We start from the raw sequence: 24,695 nt of genomic DNA, 5'->3' as shown, positions 1-24,695 counted from the left end.
GACACCTGGTATCACCTCAACCACTGCACCAAGGTTCCACAAGGAGTGGGACAACATGAGGAGGATGAGAATGCTGATCTTCCAGGCGGGAGTGAAAGCCAAGAGGGGGAAGGCGTGGCACCCTCAGCACCAAAGGAACTGGTACCTCAGCCGGAGAAGTCTGAGCCCAGCAGAGAGGAACCAGACGTGGGAGTGGAGAATGCTCATGCTCAGTCTGCTGTTGACAGCTCTGGGGCTATGGTCTGTGTTACAGATTCCAGGGGAGAATGTACAAACAACAACGGAGCAGATCCTGCAATTGGTGCCACCACAGAAGAGACCTAAGGGGGGCCACGCCCGCCCGACACCAGTAGGAGACAACACCTTACCGCTGGTCTCACCGACTTTGACTAACACAATTTCATTTATTTCTGACTCTAGTAGCCCCGACACAGACCTTGACAGGAGGAATGAGGTATGTACAGCAGCATTGTTAGCGGGGATATTGCCCCACCGTCTGGTGATTGCAGACGTAGAAATCACAGTCTACATTAACACAGTTGGATTTGGTACCAAGAATGAAGCTATATGGTTAGGAAGGGTAGAAGAAAGTAGGGAACAATGGAATGTTGTGGGGAGCAGTAGAAAAGGAGAATGTGGCCCGCAAGAAAGAGAGAAGGATCAAAGAGTAAAGTACTTGGTAAAGTGTAGTCAAAGGAAGTGTACAGTGAATGTGACGGCTTCTGTCACCAGAGCCGAAGCGGAACTGTTGTTTGAAAGAGTAAAACCCACCTTATCAAAAAAAGAGAGAGGCTGGGGCAAAAGGAGCGGGGAGGAATGGGGTCTAGCGTGGGATAGAGAATTAGGCAGTACAGACCCCGAGACCTCCCTGCTCTGGAGAAGACCGAGGGCAGTAAGTGTTCAAGATGGAAGTAGGGTAAATACTACAACTCAGAATGTGAAACGAGGGAAAAGGGAAAATAGATCATGGAGTGTACTCGAGGCTAGAGAAGTTAGAATGCCTGTTAAAGCCAGGGATGAAGCCCAGAGGACAATAACGGTACACTCTCAGAGTGGGAAAACACTATGTTCATGGGCAGATAGTGTCTCATACGGTCGAGGAACCTGGTCCTCAGGTGAATGTGTGATCACTGTACATGAGACAAGGGGCAAATGGGATATAACTGTACAACATAATAACGAACACCAGTTGTCTCTTCAACTAACCATTGCTAGATTCCCAGACGGCACCAAGAGCTACCCGATAGCGTGGTGGAACCCAGACGAGGGCGGTTCAGGGGAGGAGTCACCTCCTCCAGTGGCATTAGGGAAGGAGCCTTTAGCCCCTGCATCCAGGGCAGGACGGCAAGCTACCCCAGGGGCCACGGCAGGGTGGAGCTGGCTTCCCGTGCCCACGGTAGAACAGGCCTTGCTTGAGGTACCCACTCAGAGTCCCACGGTAAGAGTGGAGGATGATCATATCGAGGTATTTAAGAAATACGGATGGTACAGATGGGCTCAATATACAGCCAGGCAGCACGAAATGGAAGATTGTTTAATATGCTCTAGAGCAGGCTTGGCTAATATGGTAGTAGTCCCCATAAAGGAGGGATGGCAGTCTTGTCTGAAAGAGAAGTTTGAATTATGGAAAAATGGGACAGATGACAACCGGCTATATAAACCGTGTGCAGCAACATGTTTAGCATGGTTGGGAAATAAGAAACTCCAAAATGAAATGAGGAACTCACGTTCACGCCTTGAAACAACGGTAGAGTGTCAAGAATTGAATATCAGAATAAGTAAGACAATAGCTGAACACACTCTCCCTGAGGGAGATGTAAAAATATTAGGTAGACATGAATGTTACTATGCCACAGGGACTGTTAAGGTGGGACATTTTCTCAAGTGCAAAACACTTATTAATTTGAATAAAGGGGAGCTAAACATTGCTCAGTCAGGAAAAGAATTCACTCTAGCTCAGAGAAGAGGAATAAGAAGCATCTACCTAGACCAAGACCAGGCTATAGCCGACATATTCTGGATATGCGGGGGAGGAAAACTAAGGCCCGTGCTGCCCAAAGGATGGTCTGGCACCTGCGCCAGGGTAAGAGTGGCACAGGATGTGTCAATAATTCCCCGTGTTTTCTCATCTCCAGAAGAAGTTCAACAAACTGAGGAAACACTAGTTAAGTCCCGAGTAAGAAGGGCATATACACCAGACCCAGTGGTTGTCATTGATGCAATAGGACAGCCACGAGGGATCCCTAATGAATTTAAGGCCAGGAGTGAGATCACCTCGGGGCTTGAATCCATATTCTTATGGATAACACCCAATAAGAATACGGAGTGGATTAATTATATCTATTACAATCAGCAAAGGTTTATTAATTACACTGATGCAGCTCTGTCTGCCCTAGGTGAGCAGTTACGTGCTACGAGTAAAATGGCATGGCAGAATAGGCAGGCTTTAGATTGGATCCTAGCAGAAAGGGGCGGAGTCTGTATTATGTTTGGGGAACAGTGTTGTACTTTTATACCTAATAATACTGCACCAGACGGCACCTTCACTCAGGCCATGGTTAAGCTAAAACGATTGAGACAGGAAGTTAAAGATAACGCAGGTAGAGACGCTCATGCTTGGGATTGGTTAGAACATTCTTTCGGCAGATGGGGAGCTATCCTCACTAAAGCAGGAATAGTTATGGTGATAGTCTTGGTTTTACTCGCATTAGGCTCATGCTGTGTCATCCCTCTCCTCAAAATATACCTGACCCGGACTGTGAACACTCAAATGCTGCTGCAGGGAACTCACGACTCAGATTCAGACTCAAACAGTCCATTGGTCAACCCTCGTGCTGGACATCCTGGACAGTATGTTAACGTAAATGGAGCACCTTGTGACATGAGCGGTGAACCATTGTACGAGCAGCCAACTGACCCCGTCGCAAGGCGGCACTGTCCTTCTTCTTCTCTTGCAGGCATGAAGGGACTACCAAACCTGAATATTCCCGTGATGGAGGCCTTCGTGAACCAGTTGTATGAAGAAATGGGAGAGGTCTATGTTGACGTGGATAAAGTGAACAAGAGCAACTCCTCTGATCCTCCGGGGAGCCATGCCCTCTATGACAAGACATCACGCAGACACTATCCATGTCCGTATAGAATGGACAGTTGCCAGTACTGCAGCAAAGAATGCCCTGCTAAGGAAGGACACTATCATCATCCTGAGCCCTACAACTGTGCTCTTTGCCAAAGAGGGGACTGTCCCCTGTGTGCCGGAAAGGACTGTGTACCGTTGAATATTGATCTTTTAATGGGATTGACCCCTAATAAGGTTGATGTTGGGACCGCGGACTAAAGAGTATTAAGGGAGACGCAAACCTTTGTATATTTTCCATCTGTTTGTATTTCTCCTGTAATTTTTATTTGTATGATACTGTCTGAAAGTCTGTTCTCTGTTATCATCTCAGGTCATTCTACCTCATGTGATACGGAATATTTGATCTATCTTGTTTTAACAATTATTCATATATAATCCTAGGCTAGTTCATATATTTGCTTTGCTTATCTTTATACTCAATTGAAACACCACATTTTGCTAAGGCTAACAAAGAAACCTGCACACGCTTACACACACCCATATCCCATAGATTGGAAAGGTTGGTGAGTCTTTTACTTCCACTCAGTCAAGCGGAGGGGAAGAGGTTTGGCTCCCAGCTTCTGGGGCCGACAGGCGACAAGGAGTTAGGTGATAAAATGTTTGAGTTGATTTCAACTCCCACATGGATACTGAGATACTCCTCCTCATCTGACGGTCTTAGGCCCAAATTTAAGTGGCTTAATGAAGCCACTAAGGGGGGATATGTGAGAGAATTTCTATCTATTCGCTTATAATCCCACGAATTATGAATATATCATTATGCATGTTTAAGTTTAAGTTTATGAATATATCATTATACATGTTTAAGTTTAAGTTTATGAATATATCATTATACATGTTTAAGTTCAAGCTTCTAATACACTGCTGCCTAAGAAAGGTTACCAATGTAAAGCCCAGACATACCGGCAGCAAACTCCCACGTGACATATTCCACCCACCCACGCAGTTGAACAGTGAGCCGGGCCCTTACCATGAGGTGTGCACATGTTGACCCAGGGGTCGCCACAGGAAGACTCCCTAAAAGGATAAGTTCTGTACATGTCCGGCACACGGACAGTTGCGAACCTGAAAATTTACGACGGTTGTGAGTTCATTGGAGGGGCGACCCAAAAATGAACCATAAGTTTGTCAAGAGTAAGCACATCTTAATTAAAGAACATACAGAGAACAAGGAAGAGGGCCCCACCTCAGGGGACTCCTAAAAGATGGTCAGATGGCGTTCTGGGTAGAAGTTTTTGTATAAAAGCCACGGTCCTGAGCTCAGTAAGGAGGGGGTGTATCTGCAGAAGGACCTGGCTTTAATGTCTGTCATTCTTGTATGATCTTTCATTAAAGTCGATTGGATTCACAAGTTTCTGAGTTGAAGTGCTCTTTATTTTAGTCGTTGTGGACTTGGGTTTTCCACGACAGGTCAACAAGTCTTTGGGGTGTACAGTAGTAACCCTGTCCAACATCCTACCAGTCCACTCCAGATTGTGCTGAGAATTTACACCACTCTCCGCCGGACCCTCAGGCACTGTTGGTATGATGTGCCACATAAGCTAAAAACATTTCTGAGAGTGGCTAGGTAAACAAAACCAAAGCATGTATTACTAACTTTCACTAGACTGCATAGTCAGACAATAATGCATTTTTACTGTAGTCCTTTTTATACCTGGTATTTAATAACATTTAATGTTATTCAATGTAGAGGATGAAAACGAGAAGTGCTTCAGCATGCCAGGACCAGAGTTGAATGACCCTGCACAAGTGAAAGATTTCTCTAAAGCAGCCATTTCAGCAAAAAGTCTAACAGTCTCAACCAATTCAATATTATTTTATTCATAAAATATATTACACTTAAAATTATGATTTACAATACTAATCCTTAGTGTTGGTCTGTGAGAAATGTCTGAAGTAATTGCCCATCCCTCTTAGCACAGGATTAAATAAGGAATAGGAGGGATTTGAAAACAGTAATATTTTCAGATATGGGAGATCCCAGTTCTTATTCTTATTCCAGAACACACTAACGTAAACAAAAACATTGTTAGAGTAAAAAATAATACTACCATTCAAAAGTTTGGGGTCACTTAGAAATGTCCTTGTTTGTCGAAAGAACATTTGTGTCTCTTAATGCGCAGTCCCTTCACAGAGCAGCACAGACTGTCTCTACCCAGAATAGAAAGAGGAGTATCAGGCCCCAGTGCACAACTGAGCAAGAGGACAAATACATTAGTGTCTAGTTTTAGCCTCACAGGTCCTCAAATGGCAGCGTCTTTAAACAGTACCCACAAAACACCAGTCTCAACATCAACAGTGAAGAGGCAACTCTGAGATGCGTCTTCAAGGCAGAATTGCAAAGAAAAAGCCATATCTCAGACTGGCTAATAAAAAGAAAATATTAAGATGGGCAAAAAAACAGACACGGGACAGAGGAAGATTGGAAAAAGGTTTTGGTGTTCGTTTCACAAAAAGAAATTATCACGAGCCAGAGACAAAATGAAAAGATGCTGAAGGAGTGCTTGACGCTATCTGTCAAGCATGGTAGAGGCAATGTGGTGGTCAGGGGGTGCTTTGGTGGTGGTTAAGTGGGAGATTTGTACAGGGTAAAAGGGAGCTTGAAGATGAAAGGCTATCACTCCATTTTGCAACACTATGCCATACCCTCTGGACAGCGCTTGATTGGAACCTATTTTCTCATACAACAGGACAATGCCCCAAAGCACAACTCCAAACTATGGAAGAACTATTTAGGGGAAGAAGCAGTCAGCTAGTATTCTGTCTATAATGGAGTGGCCAGCACAGCTTGAATATATGGTACGTAAGAAGTGCCCATCAAACCAATCCAACTTGTAGGAGGTGCTTCAGGAAACATGGGGTTAAATCTCTTCAGATCACCTCAAAAAACTGACAGCTAGAATGACAAAGGTCTGCAAGGCTGTAATTGCTGCAGAGGATTATTTGATGAAAGCAAAAAATAAAGGACACTATTATTTTAATAAAAAAACATTATTTCTAACCTCGCAGTTGACTACATTTACCTATTCATTTTGCTTTATGTCCTATTTAAACTAATTTCATGTATGTTTTAATGGAAAACAATGACATTCCTAAGTGACCTCAAACTTTTGACCTCAAACAGTAGTGTATATTTTCTTCCACATCACTCATCAAAAACTTCAGTCAGTGGCCTCAGGAGCAGAGGTCAGGAGGAGGGAAAGAAGGTATACTAGAATACTTCACAGGGTCTAATGTTTGAGAGGTTAGTAAGTGTATACTTGTGCCATATCAAATAAGCTACTGGGAAATAGGTCCTGGGAAGTTGAAAAGTATATTAACAAAGATTGCAATTCGCATCAGGGCTCTCTTACAAAGCAACCAGTCAAGAGAAAATGAATGAAAAACACATAAAAAAGAAAAACCTTGATAATGGCAGAAGACTAATTGTAAACCCCATTAGACCATTGACCTTTAATTGTGTGCTAAACATTTCATTCAGAGGATTGTCAAAGTATGCAGAGCTGAATGTTTCAATGCTGTCCCGCATCAAGACCTGATGGATACGGCTTGCAATGATTGACCACAGAGAAAATATCATTTTATAATAAGTTTAAAAATAATTTAACAATAATCCATGATGTTAATTATGCTTATGAAGTGAACACTACAATGATTTTCACACAACATCTACAATAACAATGTATCTATATATAGTAAGGGGTTAGGGGTTTAGCAGCTTTGAAGCAGAACTTCAGACACAAAGCCCACACTCTCGTTTGAAGCAGCTCACTTCTAATCCTCAAACACCATTACTCCAATTGAAAATGGATTTCCTGTCCATGTAACCACCAGACCAAGTAAGATTCTGGGCATTATTTAACTAGAACCCAGAAATGTTCAGCATCTATAAAAAGTTGTGGATATATTACAGCCAGAAAATGGACCACACAGCATTAGCAGACCACTGGATACAGACACTATAAACAGACTCCCTATGCAGAAGAGTTTAGTCTTACTTGAGAAAACATCAGACAGAAAAGGATCCACAAACACACTGAATATTTCACGTGTCCCCATAAGCGTTGCGCAAATCAAGGATGACAAAGTTCTATAAAAGTATCTTTCAAGTGGGTCAATGGAGGGAAAGCACCACTAACTGGGCTCTGGCTTTTTGACCAAAAAGGTCCTAGTAGTTCTATGACAATGCAGCTGGGTTCTGAAAAATATTGGAGATCATGGAGCCACAAGATCCGCAAAGAAATCATTTTGGAAAATCAGATGATTTACATTATGATGCACATCAGAAACATTTGTAAAGAAAAAATCTATGGTTAACAAATACTGCAGGAATATTCCCACTGACCAGACCCGTATTGTTTTACTATGTGTCAGAATGGAAGATCCTCATCACTCAGGGCTCAGACTAGATCCTATTCAGGTTCTCAGGGCTGTGTACATGTACCCCCACATGTAGCATCACCCCAACAACACATGAGAAGTAAAGGAACACCCTTGGTGCTACTGGTGGTTAATAACCTCCAAAGGCTAGCAGAGAGGTCTTTGTCAGGGGAGCAAAGTCGCACAGATACAGTTATAGAACTTAGCGCCCATGTGCTTTTGTAGTCTACACACTTGCTGACATGACAAAGTGTGCAAAGTGTATGTCCGCGTGTCTACCAACGCACAGATCTTGTGTGAGTATCCAAATTCTCAGTTACAGTTTCAATTATAGCTCCTACGCAACAAAACATTAATTGAACCATTATTTTCCATATCTATAACGAAAATAAGATATTTGCTAGATTGATTTAACATTTCAACAAAGGCACACATAAGGTTTCACTTACCAAGCATTTATACGACCATTAATCTGAGTGGCTGGGCATTTCAAGGACCCAATAGAAACCTGTGCATATGATCATTATTAAAACAATTCAGTTTTATAATCCTAATCAATGTACAAAACAAAGTCTCCCAAAACTGAGAAAGAGGAACTGTGTGCAATGCATGTGCGTAGCAAGTCACTCGAAACCCGACTCCTTACACAATAAACCACTTTCGACCTGACGGATTAAATGTAGACCACTACACACTCAACAGGTTTACATAGTCTGTGGAATTGGATGAGGGGGAACTCTGCGACCTCTCAGTCCTCCAGGCCTTGGCGAATAAAGAAATCCTCCAGCTCGCTCAGCCTCTCAATGAGCATGATGTCCAGGTCGACATCATCAGACCTTCCCCTCCTACCACGCCCCCTGGGGCCTTTCACCCGTAGGGGCATCAGGTTGGCCCGTGCTTTACGTTTGCGTGGAAGTGTGAAATCTGGGAAGTCAAGCACACGCTTTCTTTTCTGCTGGCCAATGCAGACCAGCGATCCGTTTTTCTCCTTAGGCTCCTCAAAGATGGTTTCCAGGCTCCTAGAAATGAACAACATGATAAATCATACACGGAAGAAAATACAAACCAAATGTTAACAAATATCAAAAAGGTGAAATTGGCTTTTTGAGCATAATACTGGACACATATGGGTCCTAAAATCTTTGTTCAATGTAACATGGACATTTGTGTATAGTGCCAGTACAAAGTCCACACCCCATTGATCTTTACCTCAGAACTTCATGAATTTAATATTTTTTTCAACACACCATACACCACACATTTATTTTGTGAAACATTTAATACAATTGCATTAGTCTCCACCTCAGTTTAAAAATAACATGGCAGTAATAACAACTAGGAGTCCACTGGGATAGATGTCAACTAACTTTGCACAACTATATTTGACAATATTTTAAAATGTGCTTTTATACAACTGTTTAAGGTCTGTCACATTCCTTGGGGAACTGCAACTGTTTAAATTATAACTATTTAGATTAGTCACACAGAAGTTGTGTAGAATACAGTGGCTTCCCAATTTCACAATGCATTTAATATACATGGTGTTTAGGGTGCATGATGATGACCACTGACCTGTTGGGTGTGGGTGATTTGTAATTCTTGTTGGTGTAAATCTCCTCCAAACTGAACTCCTTCTTCTTCAGTCTGATGGGTTGTATACAAAAATATTAACAAAATACAGAGGTAAAAAAACAACAAGATCAAGCTCACAGTTTGATGCACTGTTCAGACATGTATCCAATTGCTGGACTTTATTTAGTATTTACTATTTGGATTGGGGGACAAAATAAGCCCCAGCATATCAATCATTACATTGTTTAGTTACTGAGTTTTTATCACCTCTTTGGTTTGGGCAGGCCCATGGGAGTGAGGTTGTTGTCTGGTTTGGGAACCGTTTTCCGAATGCGGATCTGGGATACCCTCTTAGAGCGATGGCCTGGCTGGGCACCCACACTTGCATCATACAGGCCTCCCTGCAGAAAACAGAAAAACAAAAAAATTAAGCTACAAGCAAATTTCAGCATTCAGCTATCATTGCCTTTATCGCAGTACTATTGCAATTAAAGACCAATATGAACGATTTATCTATAGATGGTTATATACACAGATTATTTTGACTGTAATGGTGAACCATGTAGCCACATTGATATACAGTGCATAAATTAGCTACATTCATAACCCTGGACATGTGTGCCAAATGTAATCACACCAAGTCACATAGACCAAGAGATATCATCATGTGGCCTTTATGGCACCACTGCATGACCAAACTCAAAATACTTGCATAGGTTACATCCTAATACACTTACGATTATAGGGGTCTGATTTATCTACATTTGTGCCAGACCACACCCATGTCAACGTTTATTGGTCAATTGGTCCTTTACCATTATGCAAGTTGGGCCATTGAGGTCCTAGTCATCACGCAAGCATTTGCACATTTGTTTAAAAAAAAAAAAAAAAGGCTAAATATGTATAACAATTATGATAGTGAATAAAAGATCCACTGATTAACCCCTAAATTGTTTATTTCAAGTTGGTAAAGATTTCATATAATAAAAAACTTTAAAAAATGTATCATCACTGCTCCACAAAGGTTAAATTAAAATAAATTGCTAAATGTAACTATTTTCCAGTCTACACAGAATTTCTAGTTGCCTGTTGCATCAGGAAACTAAACACTCCATTCTAGCAGACGTTAACATGGCGTTATTGCCACTCTGTCTTTGCTTGTGGTTAAACCCCCAAACAGTTTTTGTTTTGTTATCAGTTACCACTGACTATAAAATAATGTTTCCAAGTTATGAAAAGCTCCAAAACCAACTCGTATTACATCAGAATATAATTCTGGATAATGTTTCTTCACTACTTTTTGGGGGGTGGGGTTCACATGAATCCACATTTGCCCATTTTAGTTGTTGTAAACAGCATGCTAATCTGACAACCAACCTACAGTATACCACACCCATATGAGCTTGTTAGACATCCAATTCCAAAATCATTGGCCATGTTAATGCATTGTACTGCCTATGTTTGTCTATGGTGATTTCATGGCTATGTGCTGGATTTTATGCACCTGTGATCTGTGTGGGGCTAAAACAACCGCACTCAATAATATAGTGCAGGTGTTTATGGTGCCATATAGTGTGTGTACACACACATTCACACAATTTAATAGATCCCATAGCACAAACAGTACAAATAAGGATATATGTGAAAATGAAATTCTTTGAACAGACAATATTCCTGGCCATTATATCAGATGTGTTCAAGTTATATGTTAACAGAACAGTTGTGTTCTGTTATAACATTAGTTTTCAAAGTCATTTAACAGTGTATGCCCTTTTAAGAGCAATTAGTCAATACAATGATAATAGTATACCCATTGTCCACAACATTTCGCAGCCCACCTAAAGGCCAAGACTGGATTTACACAAACTAAGAATTACCGAAATACCTCAAATGGGGTAGAATTGTTGCATGGTCCCAATAAATGTGAAGGATGTGAGCGACACCTACAGTATAAAGCTCTCTATACTGCAATCAAACAAATTTGGAGTACTGCACAGGATATATTTATTATATATGCAAGGCTCACCTCTCTGGATGGGCTCCGGCCATGCCCGTGCAGCCCAGGGTATTTCACATTAGCACTAGCAATGGCAAAGCTGGGCAAAGGCTCAATCTGGTTCTCCAGGCACATTGCCTTGGAGCTGTGCCCATGGATGGTCTTGGGGCTGGGAAGAGTCCGCTCCAGGGTGAGTCTGACCCTACGGCGTCGCTGTGTTGGAGAGGTGGGAGACATGCTGCTGGGCCGAGACGGTGGAGAAAAACAATTCAGCTGTTAGATAATACAAAGTTGATGGAAGGCATTGGTAACACAGCATTATAAAGCTGTTTTTACAGATGCTAATGGAAGGTACACATTTTGCTGCCTTCTGCGGCTTTAAAATGTAATATAGAGTGAGAATTCAATGTCGTCCATATTCTCCATAAGTTAAATATTTAAGCTTTCCAAAATTATTTTTTCTAGAAATTGCAACGGAGTGAGAAACAGGGAGCAGATTCAGTGCCAGTGTTCAGGGCCCTGGATGGCAATTTATTAACAAACATGGCAAAACAAAACAGAAAAAAGCCAACAACAAGGTGGGGTACAAAGTCACATTTGTTCCTTTTTCCTGTAAAGAGCTGCTGCTTCTATGGACCTTTAATCCTCCGCCTATTTTCACATTGACTTTTATCAATTTAGTCGTTGTTTTATTAAATAACAATAAATAAAAATCAGGCAAGGCCCAGGGCCCCCTTTTTTGGACAACGTGAAGTCACTTTTTGGGAAGTTGGGCTATATTACCATAGCAATTATTCATCCTGCACTATACTTTGGCAAAAGGTTGAATAAAAAATAATAAAATAAAAATATTGTCCACGTTTTGTAACATTCTAATTTAAGCAACAGAAAACTGTATATGATGTATGTAAACCCATATGTAACTTCATGTTAAACACTACTTACCCGTTATATACTTTTCTACAGTCAGTTTTCATTCAAATTAATACAGCACCAAGCCTCACATTGAAAAGATTACAGATCAAAAACAAGTGAAATGTCACTAAACACCTCAAGTCAGAAACGCCTACTTCTTTGCCCCAAGTATTTTTCTACATGTATACAAATAGATAAACAGCAGCTTAGGGACTTCAGGATGTTTTGGCCATTTAAAAAGCATTTTACAAAGTAAAAAATAAAAAGTTAAAGGCCTTTCACAATTCAAGAATGTCTTCTAATACTAGGGTTAACATCTGGCTTAGTAACATCTGGCATACATCAGAGTGTAATTTTGAAAAGAAAATTCTTAAGCAAAACTGTATCCATCAGTTGAGAATTGCTGTTAACAACTGTAGTTACCACTCCGTAACAGCCAAAGGAAAACCTTCCTTTTGATAATTTGAGAAACAAATGCTGGGCATTGTAGCAACAGCATCTTGTCATGGGTATCCTGGTCACTGGAAGGGATAGGGAAGTTTGTCAAGATGAAAATAAATTAAAAGGACCAACTCCAGTTAAAAGAAATTGGAAACTGCCTCAGTCAACTAGGAACCTAACCCTGGGACACTCTTAATGGATTCATATTTATGCCCAAAGACAAACAATAATGCCTATAGTGTTCTCAAAGCTTTCCCGTTACGGCCCTGCTATATACTTGATTAAAATCATACAAGCTTGAATACTGTTGTCTATTAATGACTCCCTAGTTGAATTCTTAAACTTTTCTCCCTTCTCCATTTTTATCAAAACAAAATGTATCTATATCTTACTCTAATTGCAACAACTCCCAACAGCTTTGGAAGACTACAGCAAGACTTGCTCCGAGGCATCAACACAAATGTATTCTGCCCCCCCCACCCCCACACTGTTCTTCCAACCAGGATGTCACCAAGGTCAACCTCCATGAGGGCATGCTCACTCATCTAACAACCTCATCAACATTCCCAGGCATCTAAACCACCTGAGAGTCAATAAAGCACATTTTGTATTTTGTTATTCATCAGGCTGATTAAAATTTACAGTAACCCTGCTGAACTCTGTAACCCATCAATAACCATACCCACTACTTAGTACTGCCTCTCAGGGACCTTGTTGCACTACTCCCTTGTACTACTGGACTATGTCACTGCCTTGCAAAGTATGATAAGTTCTCAGTTGTTACATGTAAGTGTCTACCACTGGAACCTCATGTCTACCTCAACCTGCATTTCAGTTGCACATGCCACCTTGTACCTTCAATTTGCCTGCACTGCACCTTCAGAATTGCCATTGTACTTGCATTGACCTCATTGCACAACTATTAATTTCCCACTAGTACATACATATACTTCAATATGTACATTTTCTGCCCTCCCCCTATTTGCCTTCATTGCTCACTTAGAACTGCAATTTGCCCTCATTGCACATCTATACATTCCATTTGTAAATATTTGAAACCGAGTGTGAACACTGCACGGCCTGTGCAGACTTCAATGGGCGACAGAATGTTTGAGATGCCACGGACATAAATACTAACAAATGCAATGCTGTCCTACCACAATGACGTCACTCAATTATTACATTGAGATTTGTGGAGATTTGATACTCTGCTACATCTAGACAGACAGCCATTATACATACAAGGTTGCTGACCTTGCTGCTGTGGAATTCCTGCCAGAGGAAGCCTCTTGACCACAGCATTGAGCGTAACTACAAATACAAACAAACAAGAAATCAACTACTTCAAGAAATATCGTTAGCGCCAATTTCCAAATTCTCATACAGCATCAAGACACATTAACAAGTCAATATCACAGCGTGGACTAACCTGTGGTCATTGCCCAGGCCAAACGGGCCCGTGTAGTCCTTGAGCGGTGGAAGAGGGCACATGTACTTCTCCTGAGACTCTATGATCTGACACACCACCGTCTTCACCGCAGTGGCCGACAGCCTCATGAGGGGCCCGGGGCCCTTGTGTCTGAACCAGAGATGGAAGGAGGCGTAGGAAGAGGCAGCCAGAACGGTGCTAAGACATCCCTTGGAGAACTTCGGGAACCCCATCCGTCTGGACAGAGACGTGGGGAACTGGCCTGTGGTGTGGAGGAGCCGGGAGAGACCGCATTGACTGGTGGGCATGCCTCCGTCCAGGAGCTTGCTGCTACAGCGGGAGGGGCAGAAGGTCTGGCCTACAGGCCCCAGTTTCAGGGGAGACAATGGCAACACTGGGCTGCCCAGAATCACCAGGGGCTGCGTCATCTCCTCTTCCAGTTCCGGGAGAGATATCATTAGAGCGCCACAAGTGCTGCTAAAGCCTTTTAGGGGCAGTTTCTTATAAGAGGGCCGTTCCTTAGCCCAGTGGTGTTTCAGCTTGCAGTTAAAGCAAGTTAGGTTCCCCCATCTACTTTGGCCGCTATTCAGGAGTGAATGGAGCGCTGTGGATGTGGGCAACGTGACTAGGTGTCTAGCAGTCTCAGACAGCTGAAGCAGGAGGGCCTCGTTTTTGTGGTGGGTGGACCTAACACCAGCTATGAGAGAATTTGAAGAGCCATTTCGTAGAGGGGAGAGCTTGAACTCACCGAACAAGTGTACCTTTAATTGTCCCTTTTCATCCCTCTTCATCTCTGCCTTCCAGTCTTTTGAGGCTTCTTTGGAAAATTTATTATAGGCAGTGTGGTCATTGTGGGTTCGGCTGCTGATCAATTCCTGGACATCAGTTAGAGCACAAGCAATACTGCTTGAGTGCTCTGACCTAGATAACCCTAGAACTTCAACGGAGTGGGGCAACAGAAAGTAAGCTCCTATAGGGTTCAATTGGCCCCCCTCAGAAAATGCAGCTAAAGTCCTACCCTTATTTGGAACGGGATACTTTGGGAACTCAGGGCCATTGGACTGAGCTGCGGATTGAGAGGGACAATGTATATGAGAATGCGGAAGTGTCATGATACCTTCTGCCATCTTGGAAGAGGATGAAAGGGGTACTTCCATATTGTCACTAGATTCCATTTCTACCAGGACAGAATTGACAAAGCAGGTGAGTGCATCCTGACTCTTACCCGCTTCCAGCTCCACAAACACAGGGGAGCATTTTCCCTGAATGGACCCCTCTGTATCCCCCTTACAGGGACCTTTTCTCACAAAGGATGCTGAGTGCCCTAACTCTTTCCTATCCATTTTCCCACCTAAGCCCTCTTTGAGGCCGTCACTCTGGGCTGGACTCTGCCTGTGTGAAAACGTTGTCATCAGCCCACATGGAGTTCCAGTGATGCTTCCCTCATCAAAGTCGGTTCCAGATGAACGTATATTGCACAAAGAGTTTGGACCATGTGGTACCGGCTTGATGTAGTTCAGCTTTTCTTCATTCAGCACTATTGGTTCCTTTCCTATAACAACCCAACAAACCAAAATAATTATTCAGCAACAAAATACATTTCAATTAAATAGAAATAAGATAAGAAAATACTAGGAAATACTATGACACTGCTAGGACCCACTCTGATCCTCACATTAGTGTATGTGTGGGACTGAACTGATTCAAAATAATAAGGTCCATTTATTTCATGAAAAGAAATTCATAGCATAAAAGAAATGTATCAATACTGGCATCTTACAACAGTAATGATTAAGTAGCCATACTAGGAATGTAACATTGGATATTAGGTAGCAGCTAATATGGGCTATTGCTTATGTGACAATTGTTAAGCAGATAACTGATAGAGAATTCAAAGTAGTGGTAGTTTTAATGGATATATAATGGTTTTAATGTTTTAATGGTCCTTTATTTTCAAATAAAGGAGCGGTTCAAGCAGTTGATTAAAGCATTTTTACGGTTGCAAAATCAACTCTGGACTGCATGATTCCCACAAAGACATCATAATCATCAGAATAGCTAACACAATAGTATACAGAGTGATGAGAATCATGACATTTGAGTGGATGAACAGAAGGAGGAATTTACACAAAAATAGAAGTAGGAACGTTTGTTTTAAATGATCTGTGACTGGAAAAGGTTGTTTAATTTCAGCTGCAGGGAGACATCTCTCGGTCACTCAAACAGCAGATCCCTGTTTGTAACAGCAGGGAGAAGCCAAGAGGCGATATGGATGACGATATAGTCAAAGAATTATGAAACATGCAGTCATAGACCTGAGTAAAGTATCCAAAGTATAACAGAAAATTATTGAATCCAAAACCAAACTACGCATCCTTTGAAATTGGGTCATTACCCCTTAATCTTTAGTGCATCAAACTCACCCTGACCTTGGAAAGGTGACAAGTCCTGCTTTGTAGTAGTGACAGTCATTCCTCTCGCAAGCTGGCTCAGTTGGGTGCTCAGCAGGGCGAGGCTGTTGCCGTGTGTGGTGCCCTGCTCACAGAGCTGCTCCATCCTCCTCTCCACCACATCCAGCCGCTGGCACAGATTGCCGAGGGCACCAGTCAGTAACCGCCTCATCTCAGCCTGGTGGCCTTCCAGACAACGCTGGAGGGTGCCTAGCTGCTCATCTGTTGGGGTGTCCGGAACAGCAGGGCAGGCTTGAGCCTGAGGTGAGACATACGCTGAGGCAGCCCCCCTGGAGGAAGGTTCTGTGTACAGAACACAAAGTCACAAGGCCGGAAGAATGTGAAAAGGGCTGGGGAGTTTGAATGTTTGGTTTGTGTCGAAGGATTTGCAGGGATTTTCCTGCATATAAAAGTCAAAGGCCGCCACCTTCCGAAGTTTTGCAATGCCTCTGTGTTGGCATTTAAAAAAAACTAAAACGCTATTTTCGCTCATACGCTAAATAGCCTACCAGTGAAATACTGCAGCAAACTTTTTTCATTCTGGCAGTATGGCCAGGTGGGAAGGTTTCCACTTGGGCGGGTCGATTTACAGATAGGGTTGTATAGAAGAAATTGCGTTTGAGTGGTTTTTTTGTGTAGTATGCCAATTCCAGGGTTTACTGTCATTGATCTGGCAACCTGGCATACAGAACCTAACCAGTCTAGACGTCACATAACATCCAATCCGCATAACATGTTAACGTTCCAGATCATATCTAGTAGAATCACAGATTTTTCTCAACCTAGTTCGTGAGATGAAGATGACTAGTGGAAAGATTAGGGAATGTAGGTTACTGGCCCCAACTACATCATACAGTGGGGAGAACAAGTATTTGATAACCTGCAAAATCTGCAGTATTTCCCACTTACAAAGCATGTAGAAGTCTGTAATTCTTTTATCATAGGTACTCTTCAACTGTGAGAGACGGAATCTAAAACATTGTATGATTATTAAGTAATTAATTTGCATTTTATTGCATGACATAAGCATTTGATACATCAGAAAAGCAGAACTTAATATTTGGTTTGCAATTACAGAGATCATACGTTTCCTGTAGTTTGTGACCAGGTTTGCACACACTGCAGCAGGGATTTTGGCCCACTCCTCCATACAGACTTTCTCCAGATCCTTCAGGTTTCGGGGCTGGCGCTGGGCAATACGGATTTCAGCTACCTCCAAAGATTTTCTATTGGATTCAGGTCTGGAGACTGGCTAGGCCACTCCAGGACCTTGAGATGCTTCTTACGGAGCCACTCCTCAGTTGCCCTGGCTGTGTGTTTCGGGTCGTTGTCATGCTGGAAGACCCAGCCACGACCCATCTTCAATGCTCTTACTGAGGGAAGGAGGTTGTTTGCCAAGATCTGGCGATACATGGCCCCATCCATCCACCCCTCAATATTAATCCATGATGGTGTAGTGTGTTACTAATGGTTTTCATTGAGACTGGGGTCCCAGCTCTCTTCAGGTCGTTGACCTGGTCCTGCCATGTAGTTCTGGGCTGATCCCTCACCTTCCTCATGATCATTGATGCCCCACGAGGTGAGATCTTGCAGAGAGCCCCAGACCAAGGGAGATTGACCGTCATCTTGAACTTCTTCCATTTTATAACAACTGCGCCAACAGTTTTTGCCTTCTCACCAAGCTGCTTGCCTATTGTCCGGTAGCCCATCCCAGCTGTGTGCAGATCTACAATTTTGTCCCTGATGTCCTTACACAGCTGTATATGCAACATGCAGTGTAAAAATATACAACATATTTAAGTCACTAACAATATAAATATATGAACGTGAAGACGCTGGATAAGCACAAGCAGCATAGCTAAGAATCGTTGAAGGAAGTTGAGAGAGGGGGATAAATGTGGGGGCGTCAAGGCAAGGATGTAGAAAGAAAAACAAGGCTGTAATATGTATACAGCCCTGACATGTTTTTAACACAAGTCCAATTAACAAGAACATAGTATACCAACAAAAACAATAATAGTGACTGACTGATTATAAAGACTTATTAATACGTAAAGAATGAATCTATTGCTTGTATTTTGGTTGCTATTAGGAAGGACAATGTATCATGCATTAGTTGCTCAAGTGGACATGGACAACAGGGCAGATTTAACATTATAATAGTGTAGCCAGATATTTTACAGTGTATCAAAGAGGGTTGTCCAGTGGAGCATGGGGCAGCAGGGGTTGGGGTACCACCTTTGTCCAATTTTGAGCCAGGAAAAGCCCTGATAACACAGTTTGACATTTCATGGTTGCCCTATAGTGATCATTTAAATGCATCTTTAAAAACTGAGCAGCACTCATATTCAGTTGTTAGATTCAGCGGAATGCCTTCTTGACTTAAATTTCCTTAACCCTGATCCGTGTATTATATTGGACATCAACAAACATACATTACCTCGTTGTTTTGGATGAACCCAGACATTGCTTTTATTATAGGGCCTTTGAATATCTTGCACCTGAAAACAATGAACCACAAGTTAAGATAAGACCAAAATGCACAGACCCGGTATAAACATGCAGAACCGTAAGCATAGACATTAAGTGCCACACAAGCACTCCCCACCTGAAGACTACCATCTCTACTCTCCGCTGACCTGTGAGACAATTTCACAGTCACCAGAGGTCCTCCACCCTCAGCAGCGTTCCTAAGGTCCTTGCTGTTCTCTCCGCACTCCATAGCCAATCGCTCATCATACAGCTGTGAGAGAAGGGGGTATGGACCAACTGGACCCACCGACGTGGTGCCAGGTAGCTGCTGACCACCTCTGGGATCAGCCATAACAGGTGACAACATCATCACATGGACTGAAGGGACAAGAGGGGATTCAGAAAATTGTATGATCGATTAACCAACATATACCCAGTGATTGAATCACAGACATGGGAGCTGGACAGTAAACTATATTTAATACCAAATGATACACGTTTAAATTGGAAAAATTTACGAAAAAACAAATCGACAATAATTTTTTTCTGACTTTATTGCCAAGAAAGGTGTTACACATTTCGTTCATCTAGCCGTCGTCATCTAATCCCACGCATAATCCTCGACTTTTTCAACAAGTAAATTGACTCACAGCACGCACCATTACATTATGTTTGTGGTTTAACAGACAGAATTTACCAGCACGACCAAAACATACACCAAACATAATAGTTAGCTATTCTATTGAAAACCCCAATTGGGAAAACACTGAACACTCATTGGAGTGTCAATGACCTGCAGTACAACAGCACGACTGGCTACACTAGCTTAAATATTGTACCGCAGCTAGCCACATCGATCAAAACGATATCGAAGGGCCTGTTCTACATGCCTTGCGCTGTGTTGTGTATATTTTAGATGTTAGGTTCAGAAATAATAATAAAAAAGACTTACCTTGGCCTGAGTTCACCGCCCAGTGTGGATATGAGGCTTTACCAAACGTCCCCTAGAATTTCCCAAATCAAAATCCAGTTTGTTGTTCCATCCAGACGTCCCGCAATGACTACAATAGTTCGCGAACAGCAGCGCTTCCGGTGGAAAGCGGCTTGACGGACAGGAGAAAGCCGTAGCCCGTGTACAGAACGCAATATGCCTATTTAATATTAGAAATTATGTTGACAAAATAAAAAAAATTCTAAAGTGTCAGTGTTGTCCAGAAATAATTTGTTTACGAATAACAAAGTGAACTAAATAAGTATTGGGCGGGACCCTACGCTTTGTTACGTTTAACGATACATTTGCGAGTAACAAACATGGCTCTCTGCCACATCGCTCTGGCAGCACATCTGCGTACTGAACATGAATAGCAAAGACGATTTAGTATGTAGTAAGTCTCGGATCAAATCATATTACATCGCAGGCGTTTTTATCACATGTGCGGTGTGAACACATCCGGTTTTCAGGGGAAAGGAAGTTAGGTTGAAGATTATGGGCTTCTCCCGCCTTCTCCCAATGTCGTCACTTGGCGTCCTTTCTCCTTGCTTTCTCGGAATTTCTCAAAAATGTAGGATGAAGAAGGCAAAGAAAAGTGCGACGTATGACATTGAGAAAATATCAATGAGCACAATTTATTTTTAAATCCTAACCACACTGGCCTAACCTTAAACTGCGACCAAAAGTAACGTCTCGTTTACTTCATGGCTACAGAGGTTTGCGACAACAGCAATATGCTACAATCCTATCTTCTCAAGTGCTCTCCTCTCTTGTCTTCTGACCAAAACCCATCCAAGGAGAAAATAAGAACGCATTGAGGGGTTATAGATAGGGGACTAGCCCTTAGAGCAATGGAGGTTCACTGTCTTGCCCAGGGGGTGTAGAATTAGCGGGGGTGTCATGATCCCCCCCAAATATTACAGACAGGTAAATGTGACCCTCTGGAAAACAGGAAAATCCCAATTTACAATACCAACCTATGCCGTTGGTCTTGCCCGAAGACAGAACTATTAAATGTGCACCTTCACCTTGATGGGTCGAATTATTCCCTGAGATTAAAATCCAGTTGGTTAGCACAATTCTTAACATAAGCTACACCCGATGCACCTCAGCTCATTCAGGTGTGGTGCAACTTCACACAAAGCAGCTGATAAATATGTTTAGCTTCAATTGCAAAGGACGATCAGTTATGGGAGTCAAGCCAGTACAACATATTTTTGATATGTGTAGTGTAGACCATTAGTTGTAGGCCTACAGCATATTTGGTACAGCCAATTCCGCAGTGTTGAATTTTTCTTATTCCAAATGAAAGAGGTAATACATTGATCAAGATAATAAAAAAAAATATTTAGAAAGAAAAAGTTGGAAATATTGAAATAAATGAAAAAACAAGCAAACGTTCATATATAATTTTCGCTGTGTTTAGAGGCATCTCATTTTATCTGAAAAACAATTTCCTTTGACGTGGTTTGCAGTATGGACAGTGCCATTCCAAATAGCGTGAATGATTTGGAATATTCTTCTATATATTTAGCAGTTTCTCCATACACATTTTTCTCCCATCACAGCAAGGGAACTATTCTTATAAATCATAAATGGTAACATCCCCGGTTGTTTTTTATTTCAAGGCCTGCAGCTCCGTTCAGAATAACTGTATCTTGTGAGTGGATGGTACATCATCCATTCCACAGCAGAATTATTTTACCATGTATAAATGAATACTCAATGCCTAAGTATGTATTGAGACATTGTAATAATGTATATATATATATTCTAAATTGCAGGATGAATTTGTGAAACGTATGTATCTTTTTAATTCAGATAAAAAACAATTGTCATGGAGAAAATTATTAGCAACCAAAAACATTTGTAATACTTGTTTGAAAAATAAACTGGTTGCACTTCGTTTGGCAAAGAAGTTAAATGCTCCTTGTAACCATCAGAACAGTGTGGTCCAACCTATCCCGATTCAAAATATGTCATCTTCGTAATCATGGAACGCTTGACTTAGCTATTGACAAGGGAGAACGAATATCCACCGAATGTCCATTATAAAACTAACTTTACCTCGCTCAGGTAGCGTAACGTTTTCATGACTTGGAGACTTCAAGATTTCAATATCACAGTGGAGGCGGGGTGTTATGTCCGCACGGTCAATCCAGACAAGAATGCACTTATACAAGACTTGGCACTGAATTAGCGAGGTTCTTCATTCTAGGAATATCAGTAAAATCGTGCAGAAACATGGTAAGCTAATAAAAAGGAAATGTCATTCTAAAACAAATTAGTATGGATTTTTAGTTTCACTTCGGCATGGAGCTTACACTTTCTCTTTTACTTTGTTGTCAGAATATGTTTTGTGAAAATCAGTTTGGAGAACAAAGATGCATACTGTTAATTTTTTGATAAGTAGGTTTTAGATAACACCAAGTTTCATTTCTGGTTTTATTTATCTTATAGTTTAGGAATTACGCAAACGTTAGGGATAGAGTAGACAGGGAATGGGAGAACTTTGAATAATTTACATATACTTGGCATGTAAGTACTTGCATTCCTCAAGGTCGTTGATGATTGATTTACCTGGAGTAAAAATATTGAGATTTTAGATATGTAACATAGTCACAAAATCTTTTAGGACTTTCTATTGTGATTTGGAACTATCCAATAGGATTTGTATTTCTTATGAAAATCCTGTAAGGGAAGTTAATGTTATAAGACTGTTTCCTACAAGAACTCACATTCCTTAAATTGTACCACTTCTTATACCTGACAGAAAGATTATTTTAAATCACTTTTACATTTTTATTCTAAATGTTTATACCTCATTGATTGGTATACTGTATATTTTCTTTCATGTTCGCACAGGTTGAGTGAGATATCCGACATTTCTGAGGACGATATATCAATGTCTACATTCAATGTATACACTGAACAAAAATATAAACCCATCATGCAACAGTTTTTGTGATTTTACTGATATAGTTAATAAAAAGGAAATCAGGAAATTGAAATGATAAGGCATTAGTCTACAGATGGAAATACAGACATGAGAATGGAAGATGTCAGGGATCATTTATTTCTGCTCATAAAATATTGGACTAATGTTTGTTGTGTTAATAGTTTTTTTCAGGGTAAAATCTTCCTGAAAATAGATGACAGTTACAAGCAGGAAGTGTCATTGTATTTACAATAAACATGTTGTAGTGGTGCTTATGGTTTGCAAACTGGTTTATGAATTTCTGACAGAAAATAAACATTAATGTTATTGAAAACATTGCCAGGACTTTCACAGAAATATATAAAAAGTGCTTTATAAATAAAGTTGTATTTATTTAATCTCTTTCTGCCTGAGAAGAACAGTCAGCTGCGCCAAGCCCAGGAGGAGGCAGAGGAGGTAAAGGTCATCATGATGAAAAACGTGGAGAAGACAGAGAAACGCGAACTTAAACTGCAGGACCTTGACGAAAGAGCTGAGGAACTGAAATTGAAGGTAAGTCAGGGATTGGTTTTTAAAATAATTACATACAATTTCAATTATAACATTTTTATACACTCAAATGTATTTTGTGTATCAGTATATGTATTTTCATTTTACATCACATTTTCAAAACATGATGTCCCTCAAGTCATTCAAGATAAACAGTAAAGTTTTGTCATGACAATGTTTCTGACCTTGATTCTTGATTGGTTCATTTGTTCAGAGCAAGTCCTTCCAAAAGACCGCAATGAAGTTGACGGGGAAGAAGAAAAGTGACAAAATTAAAGCAAAATGGAAGCTCATTGTTGTTGTTGCAGGCTCAGCTATGATAATTATTATCATAGCTGTCATTGTACTGGTGAACAGATCTACTGACGAAAGATCACATGAAAGAGGCATCAACCCAACAATTGGACCTGGGAAGTAGATTAAGACGAATAGGGCTGAAATGGAAACAAATACTGCACACTATGTTCTAGCTTCAGTGTTTGATGCTTTACTTGGCCTTGTAAAAAACCAGGAGACTCCTATTTTTGCATCAGACAAAAAAGGAGATTGGGTGGTTTGTTTATAATCTTGATTTGATTATCTGTAAACTATTATATCTGATGATATTGAAATCAGAAATTGTAAGACATATGTGGTGAGGATTTACGTTGAAGTAATTTTCCAGATGTTGTTATCCAGTGTGATGGAATGGATTTATTTACTTTTGACAACATATAGAATGTCTTACTGTAAACCCAGTTCTTTAAAAAAAAAATGTAACCTCACAACTTCAACGAGAAAATGTATTTAACAAAGTTATTGTTCAGACATGAATGTGTTTGAAGTTGTAGGCAGTTTTTTTTTTTTTTTTTTACTGGAGTCCATCTAAACACAACTGTTCTTCTCTGTCATTCTTGAACATTCTTAGTCATCAAAAGTGGACAAAACAAGGCATTACATTGCTAAAATCAGGACTATAAATATGCAACTGTAATTCTTTTATTTTTACATGCAACAAAGGTATTATAGAAGACACTAACGACTCTCATAATGCGTCACATTTTATTGTAAATAACTCAAAAATAGGCAACCACAATAATTACTTTTAAATAGTTCTGTTGTCTTGATTGCAAAATAGCTCAGAAGTTTGCAATATCAACATGATGGCACCAGTGTACAATGACAATCCATTTGTCACTTTCAAACAGTTATGTCACTTTCAAACAGTCGGTATGTCACTTTTGAATACATTCAATAACTTAATTTAAAGACCCCTCTACCTAGCTGATGGTCACTTTGTTCCACGGTACAAGTAATGTGCTGTTGAACAATGACAGGTTGTTATTGTTGTCTGCCATGTTCTCACTTTAATCAATAAAAACCACTCCCAAGAAAAACATTGAAAACGTAATCACAATAGAGAGATGCAGTATATTACAAAAGA

General features: G+C 40.9%; 2 protein-coding genes across 5 annotated transcripts; one reads left to right on the top strand and one right to left on the bottom strand.

Moving 5' to 3' along the window:
• Window positions 1–6,198: 6,198 nt before the first annotated feature.
• wu:fi75a02 lies at window positions 6,199–20,247 on the bottom strand. Of its 4 annotated transcripts, none has more exons than XM_010878026.5 (10): window positions 19,747–20,247; window positions 18,931–19,172; window positions 18,763–18,823; window positions 16,296–16,625; window positions 13,873–15,424; window positions 13,686–13,754; window positions 11,118–11,325; window positions 9,359–9,492; window positions 9,092–9,163; window positions 6,199–8,538 (listed from the first exon to the last, which is right to left on the bottom strand). In XM_010878026.5, the coding sequence occupies exons 2-10, from the start codon at window positions 19,162–19,164 to the stop codon at window positions 8,268–8,270; spliced, it is 2,931 nt and encodes a 976-aa protein (XP_010876328.1). In that variant the 5' UTR covers window positions 19,165–19,172; window positions 19,747–20,247; the 3' UTR covers window positions 6,199–8,267. The 4 variants fall into 4 exon arrangements, with proteins under 4 accessions (XP_010876328.1, XP_010876331.1, XP_010876330.1 ...); XM_010878029.5 differs by having other exon boundaries at window positions 13,698–13,754; XM_010878028.5 differs by having other exon boundaries at window positions 16,302–16,625.
• Window positions 20,248–21,885: 1,638 nt separating this feature from the next.
• Window positions 21,886–24,287, top strand: LOC117595538 (synaptobrevin-1-like). The gene is made up of 3 exons (XM_034296803.1): window positions 21,886–22,032; window positions 23,141–23,275; window positions 23,487–24,287. The coding sequence occupies exons 1-3, from the start codon at window positions 22,030–22,032 to the stop codon at window positions 23,688–23,690; spliced, it is 342 nt and encodes a 113-aa protein (XP_034152694.1). The 5' UTR covers window positions 21,886–22,029; the 3' UTR covers window positions 23,691–24,287.
• The last annotated feature ends 408 nt before the right edge of the window (window positions 24,288–24,695 follow it).

The sequence above is a fragment of the Esox lucius genome, chromosome 14 (genome assembly GCF_011004845.1).
Source record: "Esox lucius isolate fEsoLuc1 chromosome 14, fEsoLuc1.pri, whole genome shotgun sequence".
Taxonomy (NCBI): domain Eukaryota; kingdom Metazoa; phylum Chordata; class Actinopteri; order Esociformes; family Esocidae; genus Esox; species Esox lucius.
This window is presented reverse-complemented; position numbering and strand designations above follow the sequence as displayed.